General features: G+C 57.3%; 2 protein-coding genes across 2 annotated transcripts in view; one reads left to right on the top strand and one right to left on the bottom strand.

Moving 5' to 3' along the window:
* GGTA1 (glycoprotein alpha-galactosyltransferase 1 (inactive)) overlaps nt 1-4,661 on the bottom strand; it is a 125,258-nt gene extending 120,597 nt beyond the window's left edge. The window contains exon 1 of the mRNA XM_080667708.1: nt 4,527-4,661. Coding sequence (XP_080523834.1) covers nt 4,527-4,542 — 16 coding nt within the window. The 5' untranslated portion in view covers nt 4,543-4,661. The remainder of the gene's footprint in view (nt 1-4,526) is intronic.
* A 57-nt stretch (nt 4,662-4,718) lies between these two features.
* DAB2IP (DAB2 interacting protein) overlaps nt 4,719-14,867 on the top strand; it is a 180,792-nt gene continuing 170,643 nt past the window's right edge. Inside the window, exon 1 of the mRNA XM_080667701.1 lies at nt 4,719-4,905. Within this exon, the coding sequence (XP_080523827.1) occupies nt 4,866-4,905 (40 nt within the window). The 5' untranslated portion in view covers nt 4,719-4,865. The remainder of the gene's footprint in view (nt 4,906-14,867) is intronic.

The following is a 14,867-nucleotide window of genomic DNA, read 5'->3' as shown; positions in this document are numbered from 1 at the left end:
AAGCTCTACCTGTATTAACCCATTAATTCTCCTACCAGCCTTTCAGGGACTATCCTTATCCTCTGATCACAGAGGAGGAGACTGAGGCACGGAGAAGTGATATCACTTTCCAAGGGTCACCCATCTGGGAAGTGGGGGCTGGGAATTGGACTTAGGCAGGCTTACCTGTCCTCACCTGAGAAACCCAGGATGCTCCAGGGCAGACTCAGGCCCACACTGGCCTGTGTTCTGGAGAGGCGGGTGTGGGTTGGGAGAGTGTCCCTGCCTGGGGTCAGGCTCCATCCTCACTCAGAGCCCCAGGCGGAGCGAGGCCCTGTGGGCCCCCCATGGGCCCTGTTTGGCTTGGCCGTGGATAGCGGAATTTAGCTAGAAAATCAGGACCCAGGGCAGAAAATTAATTGTCAGCTCACACAGCCCTGGACGTTGGGCATCTCTAAGCGTTGGTACATATGATAGTGCTGCCTACCTTTCCTCCTCACGTGTGCCTGGCGAACCCTTCTTCATCCCTCACAGTCCAGCTGGGCTAGCGCCTCCTCCGTGAAGGCTTTTCTGATTCTGCTGAGCAGGTGGCTCTCCTCTGGCCTGGCTCTACCCTGTAGGTTCTCTCCTCCAGCATTTAGACCCCAGCGTTTCCATTCTTCCTTTTATGTGTCTGGCTCCTGGGCTCGGCCCAGCCCGGGCGTGGCAGGGGCGGAGAGAGTGAGTGGGGCAGACACAGCATCGCTCCATGCCAGCCTTCTGGCCTGGGCCTCCCCAGCAGGGAAGGCAATAAACAAGCTGACCATGAATGCCCGCTGTCTCTCACTCTGCCCACTGCCGGGCTCTCCTTCCCCTACTCCCTCCTGCTGGCGTTCCTCCACGCAGCCAGACTTGGGGCCAGCTGCCAGTGTGACTACTTAGCTCCTTCTCGTCACATGGAGTGACAGGTCAAGTCTGGAAGCAGGAGGTCCCTGCTGCTGCTGGAACAGGGGGTGCAGCGGGCTGGTGCACTGGGCTGTGCCCGGAGCATCTGGACCCACCAGGCCCACCGCTCTATTGAGCTCCGATTCTGCAGCCAGGAACCGCCTCCTCGACATCCGCGTGTCTGCCTACATTTCCCACAACAGAGCTTGAGGGCCCCATCCTCAAACCCTCTCCTGCTGGGTCTCCTCTAGCGCTGTGTGCCAATCGAGATGCTCAGGCCAATCAGGGTGCTCTTTCCCTCCCTCCACATCTGACGGCTCAGCCACACCTGAGGGCCCCACACGTACCCTGAATCTGTCTGCCTTCCTTCACCAACACCCTGGTGGAGTGCCAGCATCTGTCACCTCAAAGACTGCATCAGTGTCCTACCTGGCCTCCCCAAGTCCGCTGTGGCCCCTCCTCTGCCACTTTGCACACAGCAGCCTTCCTGTCACTCCTCTGGCCCACAAAGCCTTCTGGGAAGTGGCCACTGCGGCTTTCCTCTTCCCTCAGACCATTCTCCTGCCCAGCCCTGGCCATGTGGGCCGTCATTGGGATCCTCCTACTCTGCTCACTCCTGGTTGTTCTCCCCAAACCTCCTGGCCAGGTGACTGCTCAAATGTCACCCCCTCAGATGGGCCTTCCCTGGCCCCCTGACTGCAAGCAGTGCCCTGTCCTGCTCTGGCACGTGGCCCCGCTTTAATTCCATGATGGGCACTTCTCTTCCTCCCAAGGTGTGTGTGCTGCCCACAGCTAGAATGTAAGTAACGTGAGAGTAATGACACTCTCATCCTGGCCCCAGCGCAGGATCGGGCACAGAATCAGCATCCGTAACTGCTGGTGGGATGAGTCAAAGAACCAGGTGGGGCTGGATGCCCTTTGCTGCAATGCAGGCATATCCAAGTGCCGGCACTTTTTGACACGGAAATTTCACCCTAGGAGGTCACGAGACAGATGTGCACAGAGTATGTCTGAGATGGTCATCACACTGTCGTTTGTTGTCCATCGGTAGGGCAATGGCTCAAATCGGATATGGCCCAGCCAAAGGGTGGAATGTTGTGTGGCCACTGAGCGGGAGGAGATGGGTCTGTCCTCATTGTCATGTCACCAAAGGAAGAAATCAGAGCCCAGTGCTCAAGACAGATTTATTGTAAGTGAATTCCTGGAGCCTGGAGCTCTGGTTGCACTCAAATTTTGTCTAATTCGTAGAAAAGAAGGAAATGGATTGGGAAGCTGGGAGCTGCCATGCTAATCCTACTCTGACCTTGACCTGTGAGAAATGGAGGCACAGCCAGAACTGGGGCCCAGGTCCCCCTTCCTGAGCCTCACCATGAGGCCCTCAAGGCAAGTTCTGCTTTCAGATCCTCAGCTTCATCTTCTGTAAAATGGGCCCATATTCCCCCTCCCCCTCACCTTTCCTACCTCTTTTGTAGGTGTCAGGACGGTTAAAGTTTAGGTTCGGATTGTATTACCCTTCCTGGGTGCTTAAGACACACCTGCCCAGTCCTGCCTTGACTTACGGCTCTGATGCACTTTATCAAATCCACACAGCCATCCAATGAGGAAGGGCTGCGTTGCCCCATTCCACCAATGAGACTCCCGGGGTGAGGTAGCTACCTCAGTGTCAGGTAGGTGTAAGCGGAGAGCCTGGATAGGAACCCAGGTGGTCAATGTCAGCCCTACTGTATCATGTATAGAAAGAGACCACCACAGCATAATGTTCAGATGGGACCCCCAAACCCCAGGGGCCCTGGAGAGCTGGACCAAACCCCAACTCCTAGACCCCCTCTCCCCACCACAGCCTGCCCCCCACACCCACTGAGTAATAGACCAGGGAGCCTGGTGCCTGCAGCTGCCTGGGCAGGGCCTGGCCTCCCTGTAATTAAGCAGCGGGAAGTTGGGAGCTGGGATCTTTGTCATCCAAAGGGTGCGGAGGGGTGAGGCATGACAGAGGAGCTTCCCTGTGGCTGGGCCAACCACATCAGGAGCAGCTGGGCAGCAGGGGGTGGCTGGGGACAGCCCAGGTAGGTGTTTCCCTCCCTGCCACCCCTGGCCTGGGTCCTCTTGCCAGCCTCCCGGCTTGTCTCCTTGTCTCCCATCTCTCTCCTCTGCCTCAGAATCAGACCCTTGTCAACAAAAAGGCAGTCGCCGAGGCTCGGCTTCTAACGGTCCAGCAATGTAGAAAGGTTTCTCCCACTTCAAGTGCAGAGCGGTAAGAAGACGGGAGGGAGCCTCTTGCGGGAATACTCAGGCATCATTGGAAAGGAGGCCATTCCCTGCAACAGCTGCCTCCTGATGCTGCATGTTGCCCCCTGGACCAAGCCCACACGCCCAGGCTGTCATTCAGGTCCTTCCTGCTCCAGCCCCAACCAGCTCATTGCCCCTGACATTCTCCCCGTCGCTCGTCATTCCCGAAGGCATGCTACCTTCTTGTCTTCATGCTTTCCCTGTACCATTCCTTTTGCTCAGCCATCCGAATTTTGCTCATCTCTCTCTGCTCAGTTCACATGCCTCCTCACCCAGGCAGCCTTCCCTGACTGAGCGCAAATGACGTACTCTTTCTCCCCCAAGCCTGGGGCCCTCTTCTGTGTTCTGCAGCTAATGTATCTCTGTCTCCCCACAGCCCCCATCCCATCCCCAAGCACCAAGGCCTCTCTGGAGTCCAGGCCTGCCCCAGAGGCCACTCACAGCCTTGGACAAGTCCCTTCGCCTCTCTGAGCTGCACTGTCCTCCTCTATAAAATAGACGAGCCAGAGTGTCTGCCAGAGGAGTCATCGAGGAGTGCGTGAGACAAGGTGGGTACACACTCAGAACAGCACCCCGCTCTGGTGGCTGCGTAATGAGTGGTCCCCAGAGTCACAGTAGCCAGAGAGGCCTTTTTAAAGAACTCGGGACATGTCACTCCCATGGACCACCCTTAGGGTCAGGCATGAGAACATCCCCACGAGGCCCTGCCTGACCCTCCGCTGCCCTCCATGGTCTCTTCTCTCTGCACCATCTCCTCCTCACCCGCTGCTCCAGCCACCTGGAGCTTATCTGGGGCACTAACCACCCCATGGACCCTCTCAACTCGAGGCTTTCGACCAGGCCATTCCCTCCATCTGGTACACCTTTCCCCCTGGCTCCCTCCTTCTTCACCTGGATAACTCCTACTCATCCTTTAGACTTCAGCTTAGGTGCCTATTCCTCCAGGAAGCCTTCCATGACCACCTCCCCAGCCAGTGCTCCGGCAGCACTTACCCCACACACTGCATTGAGATGACCTGTTTACCTGGGAGCTCTGAGGCGAGACCGGCTCCCAGCTGTGAACCCAGCATCTAGCATGGTGTCTGGCACGGAATAGATGCTCAAAAAAATTTAGTGACTAACTGAATGGATGGATGAGTCAATTTCTGCATCCCCCACACTGCAGGAAATGTCTGCGGAACAGATTTGAGTGGGCGGTTCCAGCAGGGCCTGGGAGAAGCCCCTGGGATTTGGGTGCTGGGTGGTGAACAGAGCCGACCCCCATCCCCTCCCCCTTCCCACAGGCCCCCGGGGCCCCAGAGCCAGCGTCCAGATGCTAAGCCCCAGCTCAGACTCACCTCTTAGCTTTTCCATCTGCACAGCTGGGCCAGATCCCCGCAGCCAGCGTCGCGGACGGCCAGGCCAATCGTCCCCGGCGTCTTCCTATTTTAGACATCTCGCTGCCTCGGTCCCTTCTAATGTTTCCAGTCAGGCTGCGGGGGGAGGAAAAAGAGGTTACTGCTACTTTAAATGTACTGTATGAAGGAGAGGGCTGGAAAGGGGCCTGCTTGCAGGAGTACCCAGTCATCTAGTTGGAAAAGCCGCCAGATGGAATACAAAAGGAGAAACCCAGACGCTCATGGAGACAGCCTCGGTTCATAAATCAGGTGGGGCCGGGGGCTGGGGGCCCAAACGCCATGGAGCCCGACTCCCTCCTGGACCAAGACGACTCCTACGGTAAGAGTGGCGCCGGCAAAGTGGCTGAGTGGGGATTCAGCCGCTGCTCAGGCGGACTTTTCTCTGCTTACGGCAGGAATCTGAGTTAGGCAGGGAGGTGGGCAGGCAGCTGGGCACTGTCTGGTCTTGGGAGCCCGGGGTAGGGGCACAGGGCTGCAGGTCCCGAGTGGAGCCTTGGGCAGTGCCCCCTCCCCCTAGATCCGTGTTCTGGGCATTGGTGGTGGTAGGGGGAGGCGGAGGGGGGGAATTCTGCTGCTTCTGTTTTGCTCTTGGCCAAGAAAAAAAGGAAGGAAGTTTGCAGCCCCCCTGCCCGCCGGCCTCACTCGCTGTCCGCAGGCCTGCTGGGTGCTGTGGGGAATTTAATTAGTGAGATCCTGCAGATAAATATAGATGGTCCAGCAACAGGAATGCTCCCTGTAATTAAAGCCAGGCTGAAAGCACTCCCCGCTTTGCAGGGCCCCAAGGGCTGCACTGGAAAACCTGGGCTGATTGTTGGGGGAAAGTTGCTTGGGACGGAGCAGAGCCCTTGCTGAGCGCCCGGGGCAGGGACTCTGAGACTGGAAACAGCTTGGCCGGGGCAGTTGCTGCAGGCTTGGGGCTCCAGGGGTGCAGTAACTAAGACCCTGATTGCTCAGCCGGCCAGGCTGCTGCCCTGGGCTAGGACGCCGGGCACACGCTGGATACCTCTGGGCAGCACAGAGTAGGGAAACAGGAGGGCAGGAGTGTGGCTGAGGGACTGAGGCAGAGTGTGGGAGCAGCCGGTTTGGGGGCTCAGGAGGGAGAAGGCCCTGTCCCCTGGCCTCACCCCAGCTTGGGCTGGGCGTTGGGACCCAGGTCCTCCTGGGACCGCAGTGCCTGCTAAGAAAGCTGAGTTCCCTTCCCTCCCCTCTTCGCCGGCCAGGCCTGGCCTCTGGGCACAGGTTCAAGGGCAGATTTCCTTCCTCCTGCAGAAGCGCAGCTCTTTCCAGGGAGAGGGGCCCTTTGCCACGTTGGGAGCTGCAAGCCTCAGGGGAGCTTGGCGAGGCCCAGCCTGTGGCCCTGGCAACTCTGGGCAGTCGCGTGGTCATGGGACACAGCTGAGTGACCACTCAGCCCCATCTCCTCTCCCCACATGCCAAGCTGTATGCCGGGGTCAGGGGTTCGGAAATGAAGAGCTCGAGGCTAAGAAATAGTCTGTGTTTAGCGAATGGAGGGAGGAAAGAGAGAGAGGGAGGCAGGAGGAAAGAAGGGAGAGAGAAAGGCCCTGGAAGAGGTCCCAGCCTCGAAGGGGAGACGAGATTGGATTGAGAGTGATGAGCTCCCCGGGGGCGCCTGGGGAGACAGTCTGGGTGTGATGGGCCGGCCTGCCTCGAGGTGTTCCCCTGGGCCTTGGCACAGGGATGCCTGGATGCTGCCCCATGGAGGGCACAGGGCCTTGTCTGGGGGAACCAACCCATGGCTGAGCAGGTTCCAAATCCCTCGGTCTCCATCTCCCCACCTGGTACCCAGCGATGTCCCGGGAACCCACAGCCCTGCCTGCTGTCCTGGGTTGGCTTGTGGCAGCCTCTGGGCAGGGCAAGGCTGCTGCCCTGGAGACTGGGCTACCTCGTCCTAATGGAAGGGCACCGGGCACAGAGCACCCCTTGTCGTCACCTGCTGTGGGAGCCCGTTGCTGACCTTCTAGAAGCTGGTCAGGCAGGGAGGTGCCTGGGAGCCGGGAAGAAGAAGCACAGAGAATGAGGGGACGTCAGGAATTGTCAGGCAGGAATGGAGGAGCCAGGTTCTCCTGGGGTGTGGTCCCAGATCTAGCCAGCGGGGGTCTGGCTTCAGGGCTGCCTTGGGCCAGGGCAGCAAAGGAAAACTGTGGCCTTGGAGTCACTTGTTTTCCAGGCCCTGGTTCTACATTCATTCATTTAATAGCTGCTCTTCTCAGGTCCTGGACTAAGTTTTGGGGCTGGAGAGACAAGTCAAACCTGGTCTCTGCCTTTGTGACATTCACTGGCTACTATGAGAGACAAGTAAGCACTCTGATGAGGAAGGCCAAGTGGAACCCTTAACCCCACAGGTGGAGTCCAGGAGGCTTCCTGGAGGAGGTGACTCCTCCACTAAAGAAGTAGGCGATTCTCCTTCGTGAAACACTTTCTTCACCTGGCTTCTGGGATAGGCCATTCTTCTGATTTTCTCCCACCAGTTTCTCAATCTCTTTTTCTGGTTTCTTTTCTCAAATGCCTCCCCCCCCCCCCTCTTTATCCCCATGGTCCCTTCACCAAGGTCTGCTGCTTCTGCCACCCCACACAATCTGACCCTTCCTCCCTCACTGGTTCATTTTCGGGGCTTCCGTCACACTGATATGACTTTCCGCACGCTTAACAAACTAGTTACTACCCCAGGGCCTTTGCACATTCTGTTTCCTTTGCCTGAAGCACTCGTCTCATTCTTCACTAGTCTAACTTTGCCTCCACCGCCTCCCAAACTCAACCGAAAAGTCATCTTCTCAGAGAAACCTTCCCTAGACCATGTTCCTCCAACCCACCCATTATATCCCACTCTCTGTCTCTTTTCCTTTGTAAGACATGTTCCTATCTGCACTGCATATCATTGTATGTGTGCATGTTTCGCTGCTGTATCCTCCCCCCGCCCCCGCCCCCGTCCCTAAGATCTCTGACAGCTGTTATCCCCAGAGCATAGCTGTCTGTCTGGCATGTAGCAAGCATCCAACAAATACTTGCTGAAGGAGTGAGTGGGTGAATTCAGTCGGCCCAAGCAGAGGTGAGACAAGGCCTTCCAGGCAGAGAGAATAGCAGGTGCAAAGGCACTGAGGCTGGAGAACTTGGGGAGTTCTCGGAAATGTCCCATGAGGGTGATGCTTTTGGTCAGGGGTTGGTGAGCTGGGCTCCTTGGGGGACCCTCGATGGGGACAGGGTTGGGAGAGGCAGAGCTGGGCGTGGGGCCCCGGGCACCCTTCCCTGATTTGCACTGAGCAGGACTTTCTTGAATCTGGTGGATATCCTGCGCTCGAATTCCACTCACCAGATGCTCAGGGGCTGAAAGGAGTTTGGTGTGGAGCCCTCAGACCTCTGTAAGGAGTCCTTTGCCGAGGAAGGGACGAGAGGCAGGCCTGACAGTGGGCCAGACCAGGGAGCAAGCTTCGCTCAGCAGAACGTTCTCTCTTCGGGTCCTCACAGGGTCCTGCCATCCCCCCTTCACAGATGCCACCTCCCACCTGTGCACTGCCAGCAGCCCTTGGGGCCTCCCCAACAGGGCACGTGTTTATCGCCTGGTTGCTGGCCTGACTCCCACGTAAGGCCATGCGACCCTTGAAGGAGGGGCTGTGTCTTATTTGCCACTGTATCTCCAGGCTCCTGCAAAGCGCCCGCCCTGAGAAGGTGCTCAGTACACATTTGCTGGGCCAATGAACGAGCGAAGGAATGAATGAGTGAGTGAAGGAGAGAATGGTACTCATTCTGGCGTTGACTTGCTGCGTGCCCTCAGGCATCCTCCCCTCTCTGGGTCCTGTTTCCTTAGCTGTCAGCTGAGGGTGCTGTACTGCATAACACCCGAATGCTCCAGCTCTGACCACCCGGGAGTCTAAATCTGACCCAGCACTCGGCATCCTCTTCCCCTGCGGCCTGAGTCTCATCCCAGCTCTCTTTGCCATCGGGTGGCCTGGACCAAGTCCCTTCACCTCTCAGCCTCAGTTTTTTTGTCTGACAAATGGGCAGACTCAGGCCTGACCTGCCTGCTTCCTTGGTTGTCCTGGGGCTTCAGAGCAGTGACAGAGGTTAAACCATTTTTGGTTGGACACCTGTTGGGGGGAGTCTGTGGCTCATAGAGGAGAGAGTTGGGCTCAGAGAGATGCTGGCTTAGACGCTCTGGAAGAGGTTGGTTGTTTTGGAAATCCTGGGGGTGGAAGGGGCAGCTCAGAAGCTTGTTTCTTCACAGCGATAACCAGCAAGGACACCTGCCCCAGGTGGGGCCTGAGACCAGGCAGGCGGAGGTGATTTTGTAAATTCCCAAGTGCTCCAGGTATCACAACGGATGCTATGTACTGAGTGCCCACTGCAGTCAAAATGCCGTGCAAGGTCTTTTATGTATGTGCCTGTCTGCTAAAATCCTCACAACAACCCAGGTAGGTTGCTGTTCAATCCATTTTCCAGATGAGGACACTGAGGCTTGGGGAATTAAGTGATGGCCAAGATCATACAGTGAGATCAGTGATTCGAACCCAGGTTGCTCCAGAGCACCGATACTTATTTGGCAGCGCTGAGGGTGTTACTGTGCCAGAGCTGCCTGGAGGCCCCTCTGTCTGCCTCCCCGGGAGGGTTGTTGGAGGAGTTTAAGGGACGAGCGCAACGTGGCAGGAACCGCAACTGAAGGCGATGTCAGCTCAGTTGAAAACAGTGAGCACAGAAGCCGCTGTAATGGGATAGGGTCAGTCTAAAGAGAGGGCTATTTTGGGCTGGAAGCTGTCAGGAGGCCTGATGTCACCACTCCCAGGCCCTTCCTGTGGGAGGGGGAAGCTGCAGATGTCATCAAGCGGGTTTGCCTCAGCTGGAAACAAACAGAAAAGAATCATAAAGGAAGAGCATGTGCCAGGCCACATGCCTCCCATCCATCATCACCGCTCCTTTCCACCAACCCTGTGAGGCTGGTGTTATCATTCTCATGTCAGAGATGAGAAGACAGACGTTCAGAGAGGCTGAGAGAGTCACCTGAAGTCACACAGCTAGTGAATGGCTAAGCTGAGAGTCATGGACGTGAGTCCCACCCCAGAGCCCATGCTCTGAACCAGCGCCCTTCTCTGAGGCTGGGAGTGTTGGGACAGAGTGCTGGGAGGTGGGCGCTGTTCAGGCTGCCCTACCCCTTAGGGATGAGCGCCTGGGGCCTCCTCCTGGCTCTGCCACTCAACTAACTCAGCAGGCCCTGGGCAAAGTCGTGGGCTCTCAAAAGCCTCAGTTTCCCTGTCTGTGAAATTGAGGTAATGATGCCAGCCTGGACGACCTGGAATGGGGAAGGAATGCCAAACTCAGGTTCCTTCCATCTCACTCTAGGGCTCTGTCCTGGACCAGCTGGTGGGGCCCCAGGGCCTGATGGAACAGGAGAAGCCACACTTCTACATGAGGTCCTTTCTCAGGGGAAGAAATGAGGCCAGAGAGGAGGAACAGGGACCCCATTTACTGAGCTCTTACTATGTGTCTGGCTCTGTGCGAGGTATCCCACATGAAATCATTGAGCCTTACCGAGGAAGTAACAACCCCATTGCTCAGATGAAACAACTGAGGCTTAGAAAGCAAGGCTGTGAGCTCGTGCGGACACTCCTGATTCAAACCCAGGCCTCCCTTGTGCTTCTGCCCACCACTCTGGGCTGTCCTTTTGCTCTCCTAGCCCCCCAATCCACAGGCCAGGCAAGTCTCAGTCCCGCTGGCCGGCCACGCCTGAGCCTCTGACCTTCCCCAGCTGGGCACGTGGATGAGAGGTAGAGCGCCCCTTCTTGCCCCACAGGACTCTGGGAAGAGGCTAAATCAGGAAGACTAGTCAATGAAGAAGAACAATGAGGCCAGCCAGGGAGGGGCTTAAATCATTTATGCACCCAAGTCTGAGCAGCTGGCTGCACAAGGCCGGAGAGGGTGGGAGGGTCGCCCCTGGACTGGGAGCTGGGCCAGGCAGAGCCAGGATCAAGCCTGGGAGAGAGGAGCTGGTGTCCGCCAGAGAGAGGGGCTCCTGGTGGGAGGAGGGAGAGGCTCATCCAGGAGCTCCTGATGTGTAGAAAACAAAGATATTTCACCCTCGTCCTCTCCATGGGCTTCTGGTGGGCTCCCTCCTGAACTGCGAGGGTCACACACAGCACAGGCCCGGGCTTCCTGTCCTCTGCACCTCCTGCGGCCTGGGCCATGTGGCTGTCAGCCTCAGTCTCCTCATCACAGGTGTGGGGACACTACTAACCACCTCACCGTGCTCCCACGCTGAGGCCCAAGGAAGAGGTCTTCCAGGGCCTTCCTGTCCATCCCCCATTACGAGATGGGAAGATGAGGGCCTGAGAGCTGAGGAACCAGAAACACTCAAAGTCCACTTCACCTCCTGAGTGGTCCTGAAATCTGCCCTGATTCTCCATCTCCCAGCCCCACTTAGGCCAGGCCCCACCATGGACTTCTTGCCCCTTCCCAGGGCTCCCCATTTCCTCCCCTCCCCCAAACTCATCCTCCATGCACAGCCAAAGGGGGCCACTCACCGACATCTTAAAGTCCCCCGAGGCACCCCACTGCAGCAGGGAAAATTCCAAACTCACTAGCACAGCCTCAGGTGGTCCATCATCTGACCCCTGGATGATGCCTCTGTCCTTGTCTCTAGCCACACCCCTTCTTTCTCTCTACGCCTCCATCATGAATTAATTTCTGCCTTGAACATGTCATCTCTCTCTCTCTCCTCCCTCACCTTTGCACTTGCTGTTCCCCTGCCTGGAGCACTCCCCCCATATCAGCTCTCCCCACTACTCCTCCCCCAACCTGGATACTTCTGTTCATTCTGAAGTCTCAGGTCCAATGTCACCTCCTCCAGGAAGTTTTCCCTGACTACCTGTTTGAGCCTCTTTAGGTGCCTGTCTCTACCTCTGGGCTGTGAGTTGCTCCAAGAGCCAGGCTGAAAACTTGGAGGCTAGGTGGGGTGGGGTGAGGAAGGAGGTCAGGGTGACCCGTCAGGAGAAGTTGGTGAAGTTGGTGTCCACATTGAGAGGGGGACACAGGTGGAAGAGCAGATTCTGGGAGGGAGTGGGGAGTGATGTCCTGGGCTTGTTGTGTCTGAAGGGTTTTCTGTGGGAGAGCCTGTGATGGTCATCTCAGATGTGGCCTCCGAGAGGCCCCAATTCAGCATGGAGGACAGGAGTGTCCAGGACCTTCCCAGCTGCACCGATAGCACTCCCTTTCCGAGGCTCTTGAAGACTTCACTCAACTGCCCAGCCAAGGTCCTGCCACCTCCCCCAGGAAGCCAGCCCTGACCAGCTTCTCTGGTTCCTCCTTGACTGTGCCCTCCTGGTCATACCACCTCTAGTCCTAGCACATCTCAGGGGCTATGCCTTGGAAGCCTTTGAGGTGGGGCCACACTCCTCATCTCTTGTAGACTCCGCATCACCCCACACAGGGATTGACACACACAGAGAAAAACCCTGGACAGAGCAGCCTCAGCCAGTGGGATTCTGGGGAAACCAAACAGAAGCCCAGGGAGGCTTTGGGTCAGATTGACATCGGCAAGCAGGTGGAAGGCAGGCAGAGGGAGGGGTGCGTTTCTGTCCAATCTGGAAGCGTGAGTCTGGATGGTTGAATCCTCACAATCCCCGGCCCGAGGCGCTCTAGCCGGTGACCTACATCCCGGCCCACTTCTGTGTGTGTGTGTGTGTGTGTGTGTGTGTGTGTGTGTGTGTGTCTGTGTGTGTGTGTCTGTGTGTGTGTGTGTGTGTGTGTGTCTGTGTGTGTGTCTGTGTGTGTGTGTCTGTGTGTGTGTGTGTGTGTGTGTGTGTGTCTGTGTGTGTGTGTGTCTGTGTGTGTGTGTCTGTGTGTGTGTGTGTGTGTGTGTGTGTGTGTGTCTGTGTGTGTGTGTGTGTGTGTGTCTGTGTGTGTGTGTGTGTGTGTGTGTGTCTGTGTGCACGCACGCATGCGACCACGTTCCCACCCTGTGGTTCCACAGACTGCACCAGAGCCGGTGGGTCTGTGCTCCAGGAAAGCCTGCTCCAGGGATCACAGTTCCTGCAATGGCCAGGGGTGCCTGTCCCTCAGCCCCCAACCCCACCTCTGCTCAGGACTCTCTCTCTCCCTGGACCCACATCTCAGATAAATGGCCTCATCCTGCCTTTGCGAGTGGTGGGATGTTAGCAGAGGTGGCCATGGAGGGAGGGGACCTGAAGCCACAGCATGAGGCTGAACTGCAAGGTGGCAGAGAGGTCAGGAGTGAGGGCCAGGCAGGTGGGCTCTGCCTCCTGAAGCCTGGGGTTGCAGGGCTCCCTCTCCTCGTTCAATGGCACAGCCTTAGGGACAGCAAGGGGCGAGTGAGCTCAAGATCCCACAGGGCCCAGCCTGCAGACTGAATGGCCTGTGCTCCAGCCCTTGTCCTCAGCCCCTCAATGCCCACACCAAGCCTCATCCCTCAGCTGACCTGGGGCTCCCTGGGTTCCGGGAAAACCTCCACTAACACAGACGCAGGGCTGAGGGCTGAGGGCTGAGCTTGGGGGAGTAAGGGGACAAAAGAGCTTGTGTTTGAGGATAGAACCTTCCCTCCCCCCTCAGCATGGGGTGGGGGTGGGGGTGCATTGGGCAGTGATCCAGGCCAAGAGGGGTTGCAAGGCTGGGGCAGGCGCTTGTCAGAGCGGGGGTTTGGATAGAAGGTGCTGGGAGGGGGTGGGGGAGCTACCCTTCTACGTGTTCCTGTTCACAAACAGATGCTGTTCAGGGGCCATGAAACCAAAGCATCTCAGCAGGTTGGATGGAGTTTTGATCAGTCATCCTGGGGGTGAAGGGGTCAAGGGCTTTCTTCCAGGCAGGGAAGGGGAGGCAGGCCAAAGTGGGAACAGCCAGCAGCCCAAAGCCTTTCTCCTCCCCTGTCCACGTGCTGGGTCTCAGAGGGATCCAGGGATTGGAGGAGAGTGTTGAGGGATGGTAGGGACTGAGGAGGTGGCAAGGGCTCCAGAGGCCCCATTTTCACCACCTCCCCAGCCCCAACCACATATAGCCAAATGAGCTTCTAAAATGCATGTTGAGCCTCCCCGTCTCTTCTGCTTAACACCTCTCCTAGCTCCCATGAGCCTCAGAGTCAAGTCCACAGGCCCCTGGATAGCCCCTCAAAGATACTTATCTCACCTAACCTGCCCTGGTCCCCGAACCCCACACTCCAGCCAGACCGAGTAAAGGACAGCATCTCAAACACTCGGCCTCACTAGCCTCCATGTTTCCCACCCTCTCTGCTGAGCCTGGACCACTACCTCCTCCCCACTGGCAGTCCTCCTACACTGGGCTAACTCTCCTTGGTCACCGCTGCCTCCAAGAAGCCTTCCCAGCCCCCGTGAGTGAGTGCCTGGTGCGTTGGTGGCACCCCAGGATCAAACTGTCTCTGTGTGAAGTCTCTGTCCTGAGGGCATCGCCCATGTCATCTGGTTTCTCTACAGCCTGAGGCCTCAAACAGCAAGCTGGGGACTAGCAAGCATTTCGTGAAGGAAAAGCATGTATTTAAACATGGGGAGTAGCCTGGCCTCCTGCACACTGGGGAATGGGCCAGGTTAGACTGACCCCACAGCCTGCTTGGAGAAGCAGGTATCATTTCTCTGAGACCACACTCCTGGGCAGCTCCTTCACACACAGGCAGTGCCAGCCACAGCCTGGCCTTGACGACAGCCCCCCCCCCAGACGTGGCCCCCCAGGTGCTGGGGAGGAGGTGGGCAAACAGAGGTCCTTAGGGGGCCTTTAGTTGCCCACACTGCACTTTGGGCCTCCCTGGCCATCTGTGGAGCCCAGATTCCTTGGTTCTAAGAACCCCAAGAGTCAATGGACTGTGCAGGCCGCTGGGTTCCACCTGTCAGAAGAGCCCTGAGCTGGCAAGGAGGTGCCCACAGGTTGCCAAATAGGGGAGACCGCCCTTTCCCCTAACATCACTCTGCCCAGAGCAGCTTGCTTTCATCTGATGTGAACGTCGGGCCTGCCTGAAATTGTTCGCAGAACCTTTGAAACAAGGGTTCTGAGGCTCAACCCACCTCCTTCTCGAACACATGGGAAGACCAAGGCCAGGAGAGGAGCAGAGGGGCAAGCCAGGTTGACCTCCTGGCCCTTCCACTGGACCACCGCAGCCTCTGCTGAAGGCCTAAACATGTGAGTGAGTGAATAGGAATCTGAAAGTAGGTTTTGTTTGGGAATGTGCAATGACAACAAAGGACATTGGGTTTCGGGGCGAGGGGTAGGGGGTGGGCAAGAAGAACTGCCCCAGAGCAGGAAGGGAAGAGCAGAGCT

This window comes from Plecotus auritus, assembly GCF_963455305.1.
Source record: "Plecotus auritus genome assembly, chromosome: 5".
Taxonomy (NCBI): domain Eukaryota; kingdom Metazoa; phylum Chordata; class Mammalia; order Chiroptera; family Vespertilionidae; genus Plecotus; species Plecotus auritus.
Note: the sequence above shows the minus strand (reverse complement) of the source record. Positions and strands in the feature narration are given on the sequence as shown.